Genomic DNA, 16,422 nt, shown 5'->3' with positions numbered 1-16,422 from the left:
TGCCGTACCTCTAAGTATTTGCTAAATACTTAATAGACACGTAAATGGGTCACGCATTAAAACTTAAAAGCACTGAGTGGCATAGATAATTGCCTTTCACTGTATGATTCCGGTGGCTATATTATGAAAACAAAAAAACAATTAAAAACAAGAAAACAAAAGAAAACAATATCACCTGCCAAACCCCTAGCGCCTGCCAATAAATATTTTTCATAATCTTTTTTAATTGAGTTCTCATGGTCATCTATGGTAATTCGGCCTTCTTCATTACTTTGTTTTTGACGAATGAAAACTAGAGAGACGAGAAAGGACGGGAAATTTGACGTTGATAACTGACTCTTATCGGCACTGAGCTCCCTGTTAGTCGAATAAAATTTCAATTACTTTACGCACAGTTTGCAAAAATCCTTCCTTACTTACTTTAAAAAATTCTATTTTTACCAAGACGTGGGCTTAGGCAAGGGCGGTTCTTATTTTTGAAATGCTTTATTAATGAATAAACAGCGCAAAACAGGTAATATTAAAATAGGAGATAGTTGAGCCGGACAGCAGTTCTACGGCAACTAGTTAAGTGAACTTTCATGGCGTCTATAAATTCGTTTCTTTTACTTGCATGGATTATTTGGCTTATTTTTTGTGCTTCTTTATGTACTGGTAAGTTTTGCTCTCATCTGCAGGCAATCTTTTCAATTTTTGAGCTTTTATTGTTTTTTCGTATTTCAATAATCCGACAAACTTGTATGATATACAAAACTCTTAACCTAAATAATAGCCTGTAAACCATAAAATATACAATAATTGTAAATTTCCCTTTAGTTAAATGGGTGCGTTTTTCAGTGTAAAATGTTCAGGTTTTTCCTCACAGAAAAAAAGTACTAGATGTTGCAAACAGGGAATCAGTTTTTCATTCACTCAAATTTACCAATTTTAATATAATATTGCCACTGAAAGCATTAATTTACAAAAAAGAAGTTAAGATTTTATCAATATACGTTTAAGTTCTTTCAAATGAGAACAAAACAAGATAAAGGCCTTTAAAAATCTTCATTCTTTAGAGGAAAAAACTGCAGAGCTATTATGTTTTATTGAAGACAAAATAACCACATAAATTTACAACATGCAGCTGCAGATCTAGAGATATATGACGATACGGCATTTGGATGGCTGAGGTTTAAAATTCGTTGTAATATCTACCTGGAGTTATGAAAACCGGGTTAGCAAAAATTTTGTAATTTTTCTCAACTTCCCCTGTCTAATAGTTTGTTTACTGTGTTTTTTGCTTTTGTCGTATTTTTTTGGCTTGTCTTGACAGAATTACAATCTTAAGAAGTACTATCTGTTGTTTATCGGACCGCGAAAAAAGTAGTGTTTTGCTAACTATTTAAGTTGTTATGTAAGCCTTAACCAGGCACTCTTTTGCTGCAGCTCACTCAACTTAAAAATTTCTAGACTGAAATGACACCGGTTTGAAACTTCGCGAAGTCAGTTTACTGAATAAATATTCTAAAATTTGCGTCATTTTAAATTTGGACTCGCTGGAATTCTTCTAGGGATCATTAACGTACTGCCTAGCGTCATATAAAGGCTTTTAATCGGCCTGTGAACGGGTTTTGTTGTTTTAAATTACCACATAGTAGAATGAGTTGATATTTTTGCTAACCCGGTATTCAAAATCCAGGTATATATAATTTGGCAATTTTCTAGAGCGAATTTATTGCGAAGGGCTCATGATCTATATTTTACTGTTTATGTCAGTTTTGTCGATAGAATACAACCGTATCATAATATTCAAGGAACCCATACCAGGCAGAGTGCTTCCAGATCACGTGATTAGAACTGAAAAGGTACTAAATGAAGGAGGCTGCAGGGTGAAGTGCTTTTTGGAACCAAAATGCGTGTCTATTAACGTGGGTTCTGGAGGTGCTCGTACAAGAACATGCGAACTTAACAATGCCACTGACGAGAGCCCTTCACTGTCCTCTCTGAAAAAGATGGAACATTACATTCACTTTGCTATTGAGGTATGTTAAAACTGGCTTTTGATTCGTACGTACTGAATGATGATGATAACGATTTAGGACATACATCTAATAAGGATCATGATCATGACGTTTTCGTTGCATATGATGATGATGACGATGCTGATGATGATGGTGATGTTCATATTACTAATGCTGCTGCAGATAATGATGAATGATGGTGACAATATTGATGACAATGATGGTGATGGAGGCGATGAAGATGATGATTATGGTTTTGATGATGATGATTTTTGTTGTTGTTGTTGATGATGATGATGATGATGTTGATTTTGGCGCTGTTGTTAGGGATGATAATGATGTTGATAATGCTGATGATAACAGATTTATCATAATTCTGTTCTTGGTATTGTTATTAATAATGATGACGATAGTTATGATTCTGATGATGATGTTGACGATGTCATGTTGAAAACAGCGATTCCAAGAGGCGATATAAATGAGATGTGCTAATAACAATGGTAATGAAGATTGTGATAAAGGTGCTGTAGGATATAGACTGTGGAACCCACATTGCGGATTAACTTTTGTGATGTAGTGTATGCCGGAGAACTTGAAAAACAAATAATGCACATCAAATTTAAGGCTGCAAATTAATAAAACATCTAATGGGGTATCTTTTTAACTCAGAACTTTTGCCAAATTAACGATGATCCGTGCCCAGGAGAAAACGAGTTATGTGAAGTTGGGTTCACAGAAAAACGCTACAGATGTGTCTGTCGCGATGGGTTCAAGTTTGTAAACGACAACTGTACAGGTAATATGCAGAAGCTAGATGCATGAAACAACTCATATTCTTCGCATTAACGAAGGCTCGAGAGCCAAGTTTATAGTTCATTGCACCCTTGCAAATATAGAGTAATTTCACATGACGTCACGGCGGCCATATTGATGTTCGAAAACAATATAAACGGCGGCCATGTTGGTATTCCGAACAATTCTTCTGGGAGTTGAATTCTTTTCTAGTGTGAACGCTTCCTTTTGCTCGCTTAAATTTGCATAAATGCTGGCCACGTGCATGAAAACCTTCAGTGGGAAGAAAGCTGTTACTTTGCTTTAAACTCCCAAGAGAGCCACTGATACAAATTACGATGGTTTGACTCTTATTTTCTGTAGAACTAAAAAACGTAGTTCGCTATTCTTGTTCAATGTTGACAGATATTGATGAATGCGCTGAGGATTTGCACACCTGCAAGCTAGGTATGCCGGGGGGCATGAAATGCGTAAATGAGCCTGGTTCGTTTCGTTGTGAATGTCTCCCCGGTTTTGTTAAAGAAGGTACTATCTGCAAAGGTCAGTATTTTAAGGGGAATATTCTAACAGCTCCGATGCCTTCTTAAGAATAATGACCAAGCGCGTAGGGAGAGGTTATTATTGATTTTTTAAGAAGGGCATTATCCGGTGTAGTGGACCTTTCTATTGTTTTAGAATCAGCAGGTCATTATTGTGGCCACTGAAATGGAAGAGTGGGTTATTATTCCTAATAATGACCTCCTGTTCCACCTGTCTGCTCCTTCGATCCATTTGTTGAAAGTAATAACCTTTGAAAAAAAATGGAAAAGTGCATTAAACATACTATGTTGAATGATTCAACAACCTTTTTTATTAATTATAATAACTACTCCCAGACTCACAACGTTATTACTTTTGCGTATAAATTTTTGGCATCATATTTGTTCCTACGCAGTTTAGAGAACGAACGGATGTTTTGTTTTAAAAGTTACCCTCGCAGAGCGTAACCATTAACATGTTTTTGCGTGTTGTTTAGATGTTGACGAATGTGGGTCCTCCAGCTTGAATAACTGTTCACCTAACGAGAAATGTGTGAATGAACATGGTTCATTCCGTTGTGAGTGCATTGATATTGGACCGTGTAAAGGTCAGTGAATATTCTTAGAGGTCGCTAATCAGATTACTTGTAACAAGGCTTTGTGTAACATGCATCGTTCTGTTTACTGTGCGCTGTTAGGCAGCTTTACCCTTCGTAGCATGGCGGTTTTGGTTGGGCGCGCTAAATAATAAAGGCGGGCGAGGGGAGAGAAACTGCAAGGAGATTGGGGCGGGAGCAACTTGATTATTTTTCTGCTGCTTCGCCGCTTAGTCGTGCTCCCGAAACCTCCATGCTACGCAGGTTAACGGAGCTTAAGCAAACGCGACGAAGGCGAAAACGATAACGTCAAAAAAACAATTGTTTTTATGAGCAAAACAACAGCTTTGCACGTGCATCACACTTTCTTCAGGGGCAGATCTAGGGGGAAGGTGCAGGGGGTGCGCACCCCCCCTTCCCCCTGAGATGACCTGCGGTTTTCTAATACAACTGGTATTCTGCAAAAAAAAACTATGTAGTTTATTGGTGTTGAGGAGAGCAAGAGACGAGTGCACCCCCTCCTAAAAAAAATCCTGGATCCGCCCCTGTTCTTAGTACATTTCTTTGACGTTTACTGCGTGACTGCGACGTGAAACCCCCTTATGCGACTTTTTATGGAGGACGTAAACATACGACGACGAATTTTCCTTTCTCGTTTTGAAACTGGATAAAGTCCTTAGGAATTCAACTCCAGGAAAAATTGCCTGTATTTGACAAATTGAGCGGGTGCAAATAGACGCGATAAAGTTTAAAAGGACGTAAATTGATTTTTTTAGCGACGTTCTCCCTGCCGTCGCCGTCTTCGTTACTTAAGCTTTCTATTCGGAGATCACAAACGTTGTGAGGTGTCAGCCTTCTTCTCGCCACCTAAACCTGCTTAATACCTCAAAAGAATTTGCCACAGAAAAGAAGTCTTACGAACCCGACAAACTAGTTTCCCTTGTTTGTTTGATATTAATCACTTTAATTATATCCCAGAATGCCATGATGCTCTCGGTGTAGAAAGCGGTGCAATCTCTGATACGCAAATGAGTGCTTCTTCGCAGTGGGATGAAAATCTCACTGCCTCTCAGGGAAGGCTCAACCTTAAAGCTGTTCCAGGGAAAGGTGGATCATGGTCAGCAAAAGATAATAATGTATCTCAGTGGCTTCAAGTCGATTTGGGTAATCCGCACACCAAGGTCACTGCCCTAGCAACACAAGGCAGAAATAACTACTCTCAGTGGGTAACGAAATACAAAGTGCAGTATAGCGGAGATGGCGTCAGTTTTCAATATTTCATGGATGATCAATCCAGCAAAATAAGGGTAAGATGGTGTCCATTCTAGACGTACACATATGAAATTTTTAAATTAAGTGTTACCTGCCTACCTGCCTACCTACCTAGTACCTACCTACCCACCTACCTGCCTACCTACCTCCCTGCCCACCTACCTACCTACCTACCCACCTACCTCCAAACCTTGCACGTTTTTCGTCATTTTAAAACGATAGCAACAGGCCATTTCCTAGTTGCCCCAAGCCTCTGTTTTAAAGCGAGGCTAAGTGCAAAGCCATTGATATGAAAATGATTTTTTATCCTCATGCAAATAAAACTCATTTTTACACTTAGCCTCATTTTGAAAGTAAGAGTATTTGGAACTCCGAAGCGGCATTTCTCATTTTTTCACCGCCGTTACGGAATTTTCATTTTGTTCTTCCAACAAAAAATGTCTCCTTTGTTTTTTATCTCTCGCTCTAGATCTCTGTCACCCTTTTTCTCATTGAGTTTCGCTGGCCTGCCGCCTACTCTCTCTTTGTCTCTGTCTTTCTGTTGCTCTATATTCCAAATTTGTGGACATGACAATTAATCTAAGCTTAATGCTTTAGACAATACGGATACAGATACAGATACAATTTCCGCTTTCCGTTTTCGTCTTTATTGACTCTTCATCCGCCTCTGTTTTACAAGACGCGGGTGGCTATGCGATTTCCGACAAAATAACCTCGAGTTGCATTTTGGTTGCCATACCTGTTAGTTGAGTTATTTTACATTGGTGTGTCTGAGGTGCAGACAGACGGTCTCTCGGGCAGTCGGTGTACGGTCACGTGATTACCAATAATTTTCTCGGCTGGGTTGATTACTACATTTTCTTACCAACGGTGCTCTGCTGCGCGCGCTTCGCCCGCGAGAGCTCCGTTATTAGGAAAGCCAATTGGGCTGACCCCACTGACATATTTTCCCAGTGGAAAGTGTTATCCACCTTTTAAACAACTAGTATAGGGAGAGGGAGAGGGAACTGAGATAGACTAGGTGGAGCAAAGTGTCTTGTCTAAGAAAACGACGCAACGGCAAGGCTTGAATTCCCGAGGGGATGGGTACTTCCTATAGTGGCCCATACGGGGAGGCCCCGCCCAAAAGCGGCACCCTTCTTAGGTTTCAGGTCTATAAAAGGGTAGATAGGGATTTCGTAAGTTGAAGTATATGAAAGGGAAGGGAAATCTGTTTTTGTGGTCTGTAAAAGGACCCAGAAGGGCTAATGGATGCACTTTATGGTTTTGGAAAAGTCGAGGAAACTTTCTGGTTTTGTGATTTATACGTATTTAAAAGCCAGTGCATTATTTAACAGTTAAAAGAGATGCAAAGTGCTAAACAAGGTATGTGAAAGGGGTACCATTTCTCAATAAGAAGGTATTCGAAAGGGGTACCCTTTCTGTCAAAAATGGTATATTAAAGGGTAAAGGTATTAGCCTCACCGTCTTAAAGTTTGTTTGTTAATCGTCCAGCACCACAACTCCACGCACTTTTTCTATTCAGTAATTTTTATTAATAAACGTCATATTCATTAAAAGATGTTTTCCGGCAATTTCGTCTTCTTTTTTTAAAATTTTGTTAGGAGTTTGTTGGAAACACAGATAAGGACACTGTGGTCTACCACAAACTCAGTTGTGCCATCAGGGTACGCTACATCCGTTTTCTACCAGTAGCCTGGCACGATCACATATCCATGAGGGTGGAAATCTATGGATCCAAAGGTAAAATTTGCAATTTCACTCCGGTTATCAAAACACTGACCAACTGCTGCTTGAGGAAGGGGGGAGTGTGGCAATAATTACGCCTTTCCTAATTCATGTCCAAACAAAAAACGCAAAGTAAAACAAATACAGTCAATGCTTGCCTTGTTTTAGGCCTTAAAAAATATATTAACTTCCAATTGTTTCCTCCTGAATAGGGTCATAAGTAACTCTCGTGGAACACACCTATCCTAGAAAGAAGGAAGTAACCCTTAGGTGGGAGTGGGAACCACAAAATGGATTAGATAGTATAGAGCTTTACAATGTAGTGCGTTTCTACTACTGTAATACTTTATTTTAGCTTTTCTAGCCCCTGATGAAGACTAGTTTTGTCTAGTCGAAAAATTGGGCAAATAAATCAATTGTAAATTTGTAAATTGTAAATTGTAATTTGTTTACCCACGGAGCACTAAGGAGTTCATAAGAACTCGTTGAAACGTGTCCGTGCGTTCCAGATCGAATTGGAATTTGAAAGTGTTGGTTTTTAAGGAGAGGGGAAAACCGGAATACCCGGAGAAAAACCTCTCGGAGCAAGGGAGAGAAACAACAACAAACTCAACCCACATATGGCGTCGACGCCAGGATTCGAACCCGGGCCACATTGGTGGGAGGCGAGTGCTCTCACCACTGCGCCACCCTTGCTCCCCTACCTACCCTTAGCTGTCTGATCAGCCTTTCCCTCAATTTTAAGTAAACCTACTCTATCAGCCCACAAATTGTTACGCCCATTAAAATTATATTTCAACGCCCCATGTAAGGAAATCTGGATTCCGGATTCCGGTATATGTTTTGCTTGTGGAATCCTGAGCTTTGGAATTAAGGCTCAACGAAACCGGAATCCCACTAACGATTGGAATCCCGAATCCAAATTCCACTGACAAGAATCCAGAATCCAGAATCCAGTACCCCAAATCCAAATCCAATCCAAAATTTACTGTACACGCATTTAATTGATACATTTCGAATGTGCAGATGATCTGGGAATGGAAAACAATCATATTAGCGATGGTCAAATCAGTGCCTCTTCAGAGCTGAATGGCAATCACAAAGCAAACCAAGGTAGACTTTACTATACGGCAGACGGAGGCAAAGGGGGAGCCTGGTCAGCTAAAACAACCGATAAAAATCCATGGCTTCAAATTGATCTTGGTGGTCTGTACGCTACCGTAACAGCAGGGCAACGCAAGGCAGACATGACAAGGATGAATGGGTTACGAAATACATGTTGCAGTACAGTAACTGGACTTTGAATTTCACGCACTACAGAGAACCAGGACAAACTACATATAAGGCATGAGTAAATAAATAAATAAATATATAAACCTAACAAAAAGACCTGAGTGGAGATGCTCATGGCTCCGGAGCCGAGTCATATGCTCTGCCACTTACCGTATTTATTCGAATAAGCGCCCAACCTTGAATTAGCGCCCACGTTAAATAAACGCCCACCCTAAAGGCCGAAAAAGTTAATAAGCGCCCACCCACCCCACGTCTCTCCCACTCAAACTCAAATAAGCGCCCACCCCCACCCCAGCCCGCCCAAAACTGAATAAGTACTGATACGAGACTTCCCCGAAGACGGAGTTTTCTTCAAAGTATTTTACGGAAACCTTGCTTTGTTAAATCTGCGCGTTTTGTTATTTAACAGTTAATGAATGAGGCTGAGTATCTTATGAAGAATTATGGAGATCGAGGAGGGTGTTGTCCGTCGAGGCCGTAGGCCGAGGCGGATAACACCCTTCGAGATCTCCATAATTCTTCATATGATACGAAAGCCGAATTCAATAACTGTTTTATTATTCATTCAAAACAATTCCTAGTTTAAAAACATAGCTAAAACATGCTTACCTCCATCGATCCATCGATGTTCAGTTCATCTTCGATAGTGTACGTTTAGGTTTGTCCAGCTCCACAAATATTCTCCAAATAGCAGATGTCGCCCTTCGAGTTGTCTTCTTGCTGTTCTTGCCATGTTTTTAGCTATTTTTTCGCCTAGTTATTACTCTTGAAACGAGTGAAATGTCCGCCATTTTTTCAAGTTCACAACCAAAACAACTCAACCTCGTCCCCAGGTCTTCCCGGTTAACAGTGCCTTAACCTACGAAAACGCTGCATTTTTGACGTCATTTCCTCGTTAAAGTCAAATTTCTTCCAAATTGGGTCATCAGTAACTGGTTATAGTGAATTAAACATGTGCTTTTAGCCAATCAGAATCGAGGAAATATTTTGAATGAATAATAATAGCATTTATTGTTTTGTTGCAAAATAAACATACTACACTTGCTGAAAATGTTAAAAATTTAATAAGCGCCCAGCCTCGAATAAGTGCCCGCCTTGAATAAGCGCCTACTCTCAAGGTCCAAAAATTTAATAAGCGCCCAGGGCGGTTAATCGAATAAATACGGTAACCATGTGCTCAAACCCCTAATCCTCCCCTTCCCTCCCCTTTACCTACCGAGCGTCTTTAATTCGCTTTTCTCGTTGAGAAACTTCTTGAATTTATTTAAGAGTACATCATCAGTTAAGGGTCTCACAGGATACTTCGCAAGACCCTTGAAAATACCCACATTGGAATTATTCTTACCACTTTCCTATCCTTCAACTCGTGAGATCCCTATACTTTTAAAAATACCTTTAGCCGGCCAGCAAAGCATCCCTGTATAGTCCGTTTTCGATTGTAACCCTCCCCCGAATACACACACACCACGAGTCAGTACTAACTCAAGGTTAGGTCCTGAGTCAAGACAAGTGTGCGTTGTAGAGTGAAAAATATGTACTCCTAATAATCTGTTTATTTCCTCCGGTTAGATCTTTGAAAGGAATGATGATCGTGATACCGTAGTTCTTCATAGCTTGAGTACGCCATTCAAGGCGCGTTACATCCGTTTTCTTCCAACTGGTTGGCAAGGCAAAATTTCAATGAGAGTAGAGCTTTATGGATGCAAAGGTAATTTAGAAGGTACATGTTTTCAAGTCTGAAAGCCATGGTCCACATCAGCCACATCCGCAGAGAAGCTGAACAGAAACTTATCGGCGCGTTGACACGCTACCACTACAGACGAGCAGAGAGCAACAAAATCAAGCTCAAACAATTGGAGCAAAGACCAAACGTAACCAGAAGAAAGAAAACGAACAATCCTGATCTAATTAAGAACCGGCCACGACCGGAAAAAGAAAACCGCACTGAGAATGCAATAGTTTTAGCTACAGAGCTAACAAACAAAATCAAGAAAGTGGAAGAAATGATTAAAGCTTTACAAAATAAAGAAAGTGAATCTTATCCCTGTGTATTTACTGACTCTTCAGTCAAAGGGAGGGAGAAAGAAAAACGAAAAATCAGAAATGAAAAAAAACACTCGCGAAGAAGCAATAGGAGGCGAGACACAAACAGGATAAACACTCAGTTTAACCAAAGATACATTAAAAACCTCTCAAATTGCAAAATGACAACTGATCAGATCAACTTACTATCAAAGGGGTTGAATTTTATCCAAACACCGGTTCTAGAAGAGAATCGCATCCGGCAACAATTGCTGCTAGACTTTAAACAGTTCGCGAGGCGAATGCGCCTCCGATATATTTTTCACAACAAGGAGAGTGAACAACACCCCTTTCACGTTAAATCAAACTGGGAACCTCCAGTTCAACAATCAGTTGCGCTAGAAACTTATTTAGAGGAAGTTAAAGTTCAACTCGCTGAGATTGAACTAATTAAGCCACGAAATAACTTGCCTTTCAAAGAGCGTAAAGCGCTTAGAGAATTAAGATCAAACTCAGAAATAATCATAAAAAAGGCAGACAAGGGCACAACAACGGTCATCCTGGACAAAACAGATAAAATACAAGAGGGCCAAGTTCAGCTTGATGATAGCAAAAACTACATGCCCCTCGAAACACCAATGGTCCAAGAAACCTCTCGAAGAGTAGAAGAGATGATCAATGATCTCCACCAGGGAAATCATATAGACACAATGACCAAGAAGTGGCTTTCTCAAACACCTAGCCCACCGCGTATACCATTATTTTACACGCTAACAAAGATTCACAAACCAGTTTTAACTGGTAGACCTATAATTTCGGGCTGCGATGGCCCAACAGAACGTATATCATCATTTTTAGACCACATCCTACAGCCTATCGCTAAAGTACAAAAATCCTACCTCAAAGATACCACACAGTTTATCAACTTTATAGAAAAGAGGAAAGTTCCAAACAACGCGATCCTAGTTTCTATGGATGTTACCAGCCTGTACACCAATATTCCTCAAGAAGAAGGAATAAACACTGTATGCAAAGCATATGAAGCCTTCTATAAGAACGACACACCCATTCCTACAAATTCACTCAGAAGCTTGCTTAGACTTATACTACAGGAGAACTCCTTCCAGTTCAATGGAAGAAACTATCTCCAGACTCATGGTACCGCAATGGGAACAAAAGTGGCAGTTGCTTTTGCCAACATCTTTATGTCCGCGGTAGAAACAGAAATTATCAATAAAAGCAAGATAAAACCCCTCGAGTGGAAAAGATACATCGATGACGTGTTCTCCCTGTGGGACACAAACAGAGAGGAAATAGACCAATACATTTTAGAAGCAAACAGGCACCATCCTACCATAAAATTCACGGCTGAAATATCAGAAGAGAAAACAAACTTCCTAGATACTACTATCTTTAAAGGCGAGAGATTCTACAAAGATTCAATCTTTGACATCCGTACGCACTTTAAACCGACTGAGACATTTCAATACACGCATTTTTCCTCCTGTCACGCTCCAGGCGTGAAAAAAGGATTTATCAAAGGCGAAGCCCTTAGGCTCCTTAGAACCAACTCTTCAAAGGCAACATTTGAAGAAAACGTTAAAAATTTCAGATCGCACTTGCGTGTCCGAGGCTATCCAGATAATCTGGTAAACAAAATCCTCGCAGAGGTCAAATTTACAGATAGAAAGTCGGCACTTCAACAAAAACCGCAAAAAGTGAAAAACGGATTAATGCCTTTTGTCACACAGTACAATCCATCAGTGCCTAACCTTAAAAATATTTTAATGAGCAAGTGGCATTTAATCGAAAACCAACCAATGCTGAGAGAAATATACAGAGAACCACCTCTCATCTCCTACAGGAGAGGAAAATCTCTAAAAGACATACTTGTTAGAGCTAAACTCTAAAGGTCAAAGACCTATTACATCACGAAACAGCGGGAGTCGTGTTTAGCCTGTCAACCCCTTTTACCCTCAAGTGCCTACCGATATTCATGGTTTTTTGAAATATTGTGGAGTCCAGCATGGAAGTGCAAGTTCTGGTAACTATGCATCCTTTCTTTTGAAACCAGTACGCTATCTGTGCAGCATGGTCTGTATAACCTGTGCAAGTAAAGAATCAATGTTTGCAAATTAAAACAAATTATTTGACAATTAGCTTTTAGTGTTGGGTAAAATACACAGGCATTGGTTTGCAGGATGCTTAGAAATTTCATTATAATTAAACATACATACATGTGTTGTTCTGAACCGTGGAAAATATTGCACTCTATAACAGGTGATGACAGTAGTGACGCACTCTCTGAAGAGTTTGTACAAGATAAAGATGTGATAAAAGTGGACAATGTTCTGTCACTGTTGAGGGATGATTCATCAAATCTTGGCAATAGTGCCGTTGAGGCCCAAGGTGAAGTATACTGAAGTATGACTAAAGTGCTATTAGTTATTTGTTGTTTTTAAGGGTAACAAGCACTGGTACATAAAGATACAAAGTGAATAATAATAATTATTATTAGATTCCTCCATTCCAACGGCCTATCAGGAGGTCAAATCCCACCAACACAAAACTGCCTGTTCAGTATTTATCCTGGGGGGACCGTGCATTGCAAGTGACAGGCATGATCGAAAATCTTCTTTGGCAGGTAATGTGGATTTCATTGAAAAGGACCATGGTGCCCTGACAAGTGTCCTTGGAGACTGCCTGGAACCAAAACCAACCACCTGCAATAAGGAGACAGGTGGCAAGCAGAGACTACAAAAGTGATCCAGAGGCCATTTGTTTATTGTCAGAGGAGGTGGGATAATTGACAAGTGGAGTCCTCTTTTCAAGTGAGTTTTGTCAAACCGTTTGAGAGTTATTGTGTTGTTAGATAGTCTAAACTAGAAATAAGATGAGAGAGGGGCAGTGACAAATAAAAGAAAGGAAACATTAAAAGTAAATTATTCACATTTTAAAGGGGACTTCATGTGTAACTCAGTGGGTTACTGAGAAACCCATTTTATTATCATTGTATCTATTATTATCTGTCTGTTGTTGCAGGGTTCCCATCATCCCATATGTATTCATGGGGTGAAGCAGTGGGTAACTGATAAACTTATATTATTATTCTTTTGTCTGTTACATTGATGCATGATTCCTAGTCAAAGTAGTTAAGGACAGCTAAAATCCCCTTGCTTGTATGAAAATCTGAATCCATTAATTGTTAAGACTTTTCTTGTTGACTCTGTAAGCGTGTTAACACTTTTATTATACTTTTTACACAGGTCAGAAAGCCCATCCCAGGTCTTCATTATTGTGCTCTCCTGGCTTTTCACAATCTTAAAGTATATGAACCCACTGAACTGGGGTGGGGTCTTTCTGGCTTATGACAACATGTGCCATTTGGATGGCCTAAAAGCTGCTAAAAATCCCTTGCCGTGGGCAGCTCCTTGGGACAGAGCATGGATGTCTATCCAAAAAATAATAGATAGTTTGCACATCCACAACCACAAAGACCAGTCTTGTAAAGAATCATACAATCCAGCCAACCTGAAAAAAGAACTCCCTGATGGCAACACTATGGCTGCTGAGCAAACATTTGTGTGGCTGTCACGCTTCAAGAAAATTTTATGTGCCATGCCAAAAGTCCACCATTTATTTTATTTACATTGGATGGTTAGACGTCGAAACAGATATACAACAACTTGTTACAAGAACGGCAAGAAGCCATTGCTGCCAAAGGCTCGTGGAACAGCAGGCAGAACTGGGAAGAACTAAGTGCATTACTGGGATATAGCAGGGATACTTCAGTGCAGTGCTCCAAGCTCGATTTTTTCATACTCCCCCATTGGCGATCAGGACCCAGTTGTTCGAACGCTGGTTAGCACTAACCTGGGGTTAAATTTCAACCGGCGTTTCTTTTTCTTTTTAACAAAGAAACTCCCTCGGATAATTTTCCCTATTCTTATTCTTTCTATTTTCAAGTTGTAGGCAAGGAGAATTAAACTGAATTTGCTGTTTGAGCTCCCATATCTGAGTTCAAGTTTCGCAGTAACCCTGGGTTATCTTAACCCAGCTTCGAACAACCCAGCCCAGAAATAATAATATAGTTGCCAAACATGAAATATTGGTAACCTGTAAAGTAGGCAACCAAGCAAAACGGTTGCAGCTGGGAGTGCTGCCTGCGGTTTCATGGGACAAAGACTTAATTTCAGCCCATTTGCCATTTAATGGGCAAATGTAGCTTTTTTGCACTGAAAGATGGATTTCAGGGGGGACATTACACAGGCTATCAAGGAATTTGAGTTTTCTCCACAATGCTGCGCTTTTTGAAACTTAAATCAATGATATTTATTACATTGATATAGTAGCTATTTCTATTGACATTGGTATCTTTTATTAATCTTTAATATTGTTATTAAATTTTTCTTACGTTTTGGATTTCACAGCACATGCATTGATTTTCCAAGTAAATATTATCAACAGTTCTACAGTCAAGGCAGGACAAGGGTAAAACCCAAGATTCTATTAATAAATTGATTATTAGAAAAATGAATCCATTAGTCGCACCCCTAACTGTTGTCAAATTCAATTTGGCATTCTGCATGCATAATGAGCAGTGAATGTGTTACAGGGAATAGTTGCAGGGAATAGGAATAATGATTTTCACTTTTACCAAAGTGAGAGCGAGCAAGTTGGACAATCTGAGAATCAGGCAAGTATGTAGTAGCCTTGGGCCTGGATCAGATGCCGCTCCACTCATGTGCCGAACCTAATTCAATCGAGTTTGAATTCAGAACAAGACTGGCGCGACATCTGATTCACTCGGGGTACCGTGTGTTATCATAATGACCATAATGTAAGCATTTGGTTTGGTACACGAGAAGAGCACGTGGGAACAGCGATGCACTCCACAAGCTGAAGGCCTGGAACAGGCTAAGTGCTGCTTGAATCACCTGGTGCTCCAATATTGAATAATGCCACAGCCCCTGCTGAACTTAACTTTACGTTTTTGCATGATTACATCTGCCGTAACAAACTGATTCAGATGGCGCTCTTGTGCTGTACTTAATAGACCTTTACCTAATAGACCTTTACATGATTTATGACGCCATCTTGGCTGGGTGGCAAACATGGCTAACATTGCAGTGAATGTGTGGGATTTTGGCCCACTTGAAACTTTTGTAATGCTGCTACATAAAAGGCGGATTTCCACAGCAAAAAAATATTTTAAGAATATTTTTGAGATTATTTTCATAAAGTATAAAGAAGAGATTCTGGCTATAACAACAGTAAACGAATTTTTAAGATTTCAGACAAAACCATTATGCAAATCAACATTATACAAATTACCATGAAATTAGAAGCCACCTGGGAAGATCAAAATATAATTCAAATTTACGGACGTCGTACCTTCTTTTTGCTTTATTTTCTGTGAAATGAATGATATCAATAATACTATTTACAGTAGTGGTAAATGTTGAAAATCCGCCTCTTCTTGGCGGCATTATAGCGGTTCCATAATTTTTGCCGTGTTTGCCCCAAGCCAAGATGGCCTAATAAACCGTGAAAAGGAGAGTTGATCGGCGTCTGAACTACACGTCAAAAGTCGGCTACGCTACGATAATTTGATATGCTTTTGTGTCAAAATATACTGAACTGAGGTAAGTTGGAGCTACGCAAATCCATTACAGTGTAGGCGAAGGAAGAAACCGCAAATTGTGGACGCAACACACCGCACTTTCGGCTTCATCGAGAAGCCCAAATGCTTGAAGAGAAGCGGGAAGACCTGACCCAACTGTGATTAGAGAAAAGTCACAAATCGCGAAAACAAACTCACAATAAAGCACAATGGAAGTCCAGTAGCTTTCAATTCACTGACCACCACGAAAGGTCTGGGCTCGTACGGTATAACTCTTCAGCCCGTAATGATATCGTTAGGTCATAAGGACATAATTGTTTCCGGAATGATAGCGAAAACTTCAGACGGGGTCACTGCCTTGCCGCGGAGTGTGTGCACAACGACATCATCACATGGTTGGAAGACAAAAACAAAAAAGGCCTAGAGTTAAAAAGCGATTTGCAAGTGCCGAATGGTTCTGTCGCGTTGCGCATGTCCAGTGTCGTGTGATGTGTGAGGCGTCACAAAATCTCGCTTCATTTACATTACGCCTAAATCGGGCACCAGATGAATATTTTATTGAACACTTCTGTTGTAAC

The 16,422-nt window shown here is 39.9% G+C and overlaps 1 protein-coding gene and 1 long non-coding RNA gene across 2 annotated transcripts in view; both read left to right on the top strand.

Annotated features, from left to right (window-relative positions):
- The window catches only part of LOC140946961 (uncharacterized), a 9,603-nt gene extending 1,358 nt beyond the window's left edge, over positions 1-8,245 (top strand). Inside the window, exons 2-8 of the mRNA XM_073396048.1 lie at positions 1,756-2,021; positions 2,670-2,796; positions 3,198-3,332; positions 3,808-3,918; positions 4,885-5,213; positions 6,783-6,921; positions 7,933-8,245. Of these exons, the coding sequence (XP_073252149.1) occupies positions 1,756-2,021; positions 2,670-2,796; positions 3,198-3,332; positions 3,808-3,918; positions 4,885-5,213; positions 6,783-6,921; positions 7,933-8,210 (1,385 nt within the window). The 3' untranslated portion in view covers positions 8,211-8,245. The remainder of the gene's footprint in view (positions 1-1,755; positions 2,022-2,669; positions 2,797-3,197; positions 3,333-3,807; positions 3,919-4,884; positions 5,214-6,782; positions 6,922-7,932) is intronic.
- Positions 8,246-12,193: 3,948 nt separating this feature from the next.
- LOC140946978 (uncharacterized) lies at positions 12,194-14,362 on the top strand. The gene is made up of 4 exons (XR_012166896.1): positions 12,194-12,265; positions 12,502-12,630; positions 12,866-13,052; positions 13,488-14,362. It is a non-coding gene; the product is annotated as an uncharacterized lncRNA (long non-coding RNA).
- The last annotated feature ends 2,060 nt before the right edge of the window (positions 14,363-16,422 follow it).

Source organism: Porites lutea, chromosome 8, assembly GCF_958299795.1.
Source record: "Porites lutea chromosome 8, jaPorLute2.1, whole genome shotgun sequence".
NCBI lineage: Eukaryota > Metazoa > Cnidaria > Anthozoa > Scleractinia > Poritidae > Porites > Porites lutea.
This window is presented reverse-complemented; position numbering and strand designations above follow the sequence as displayed.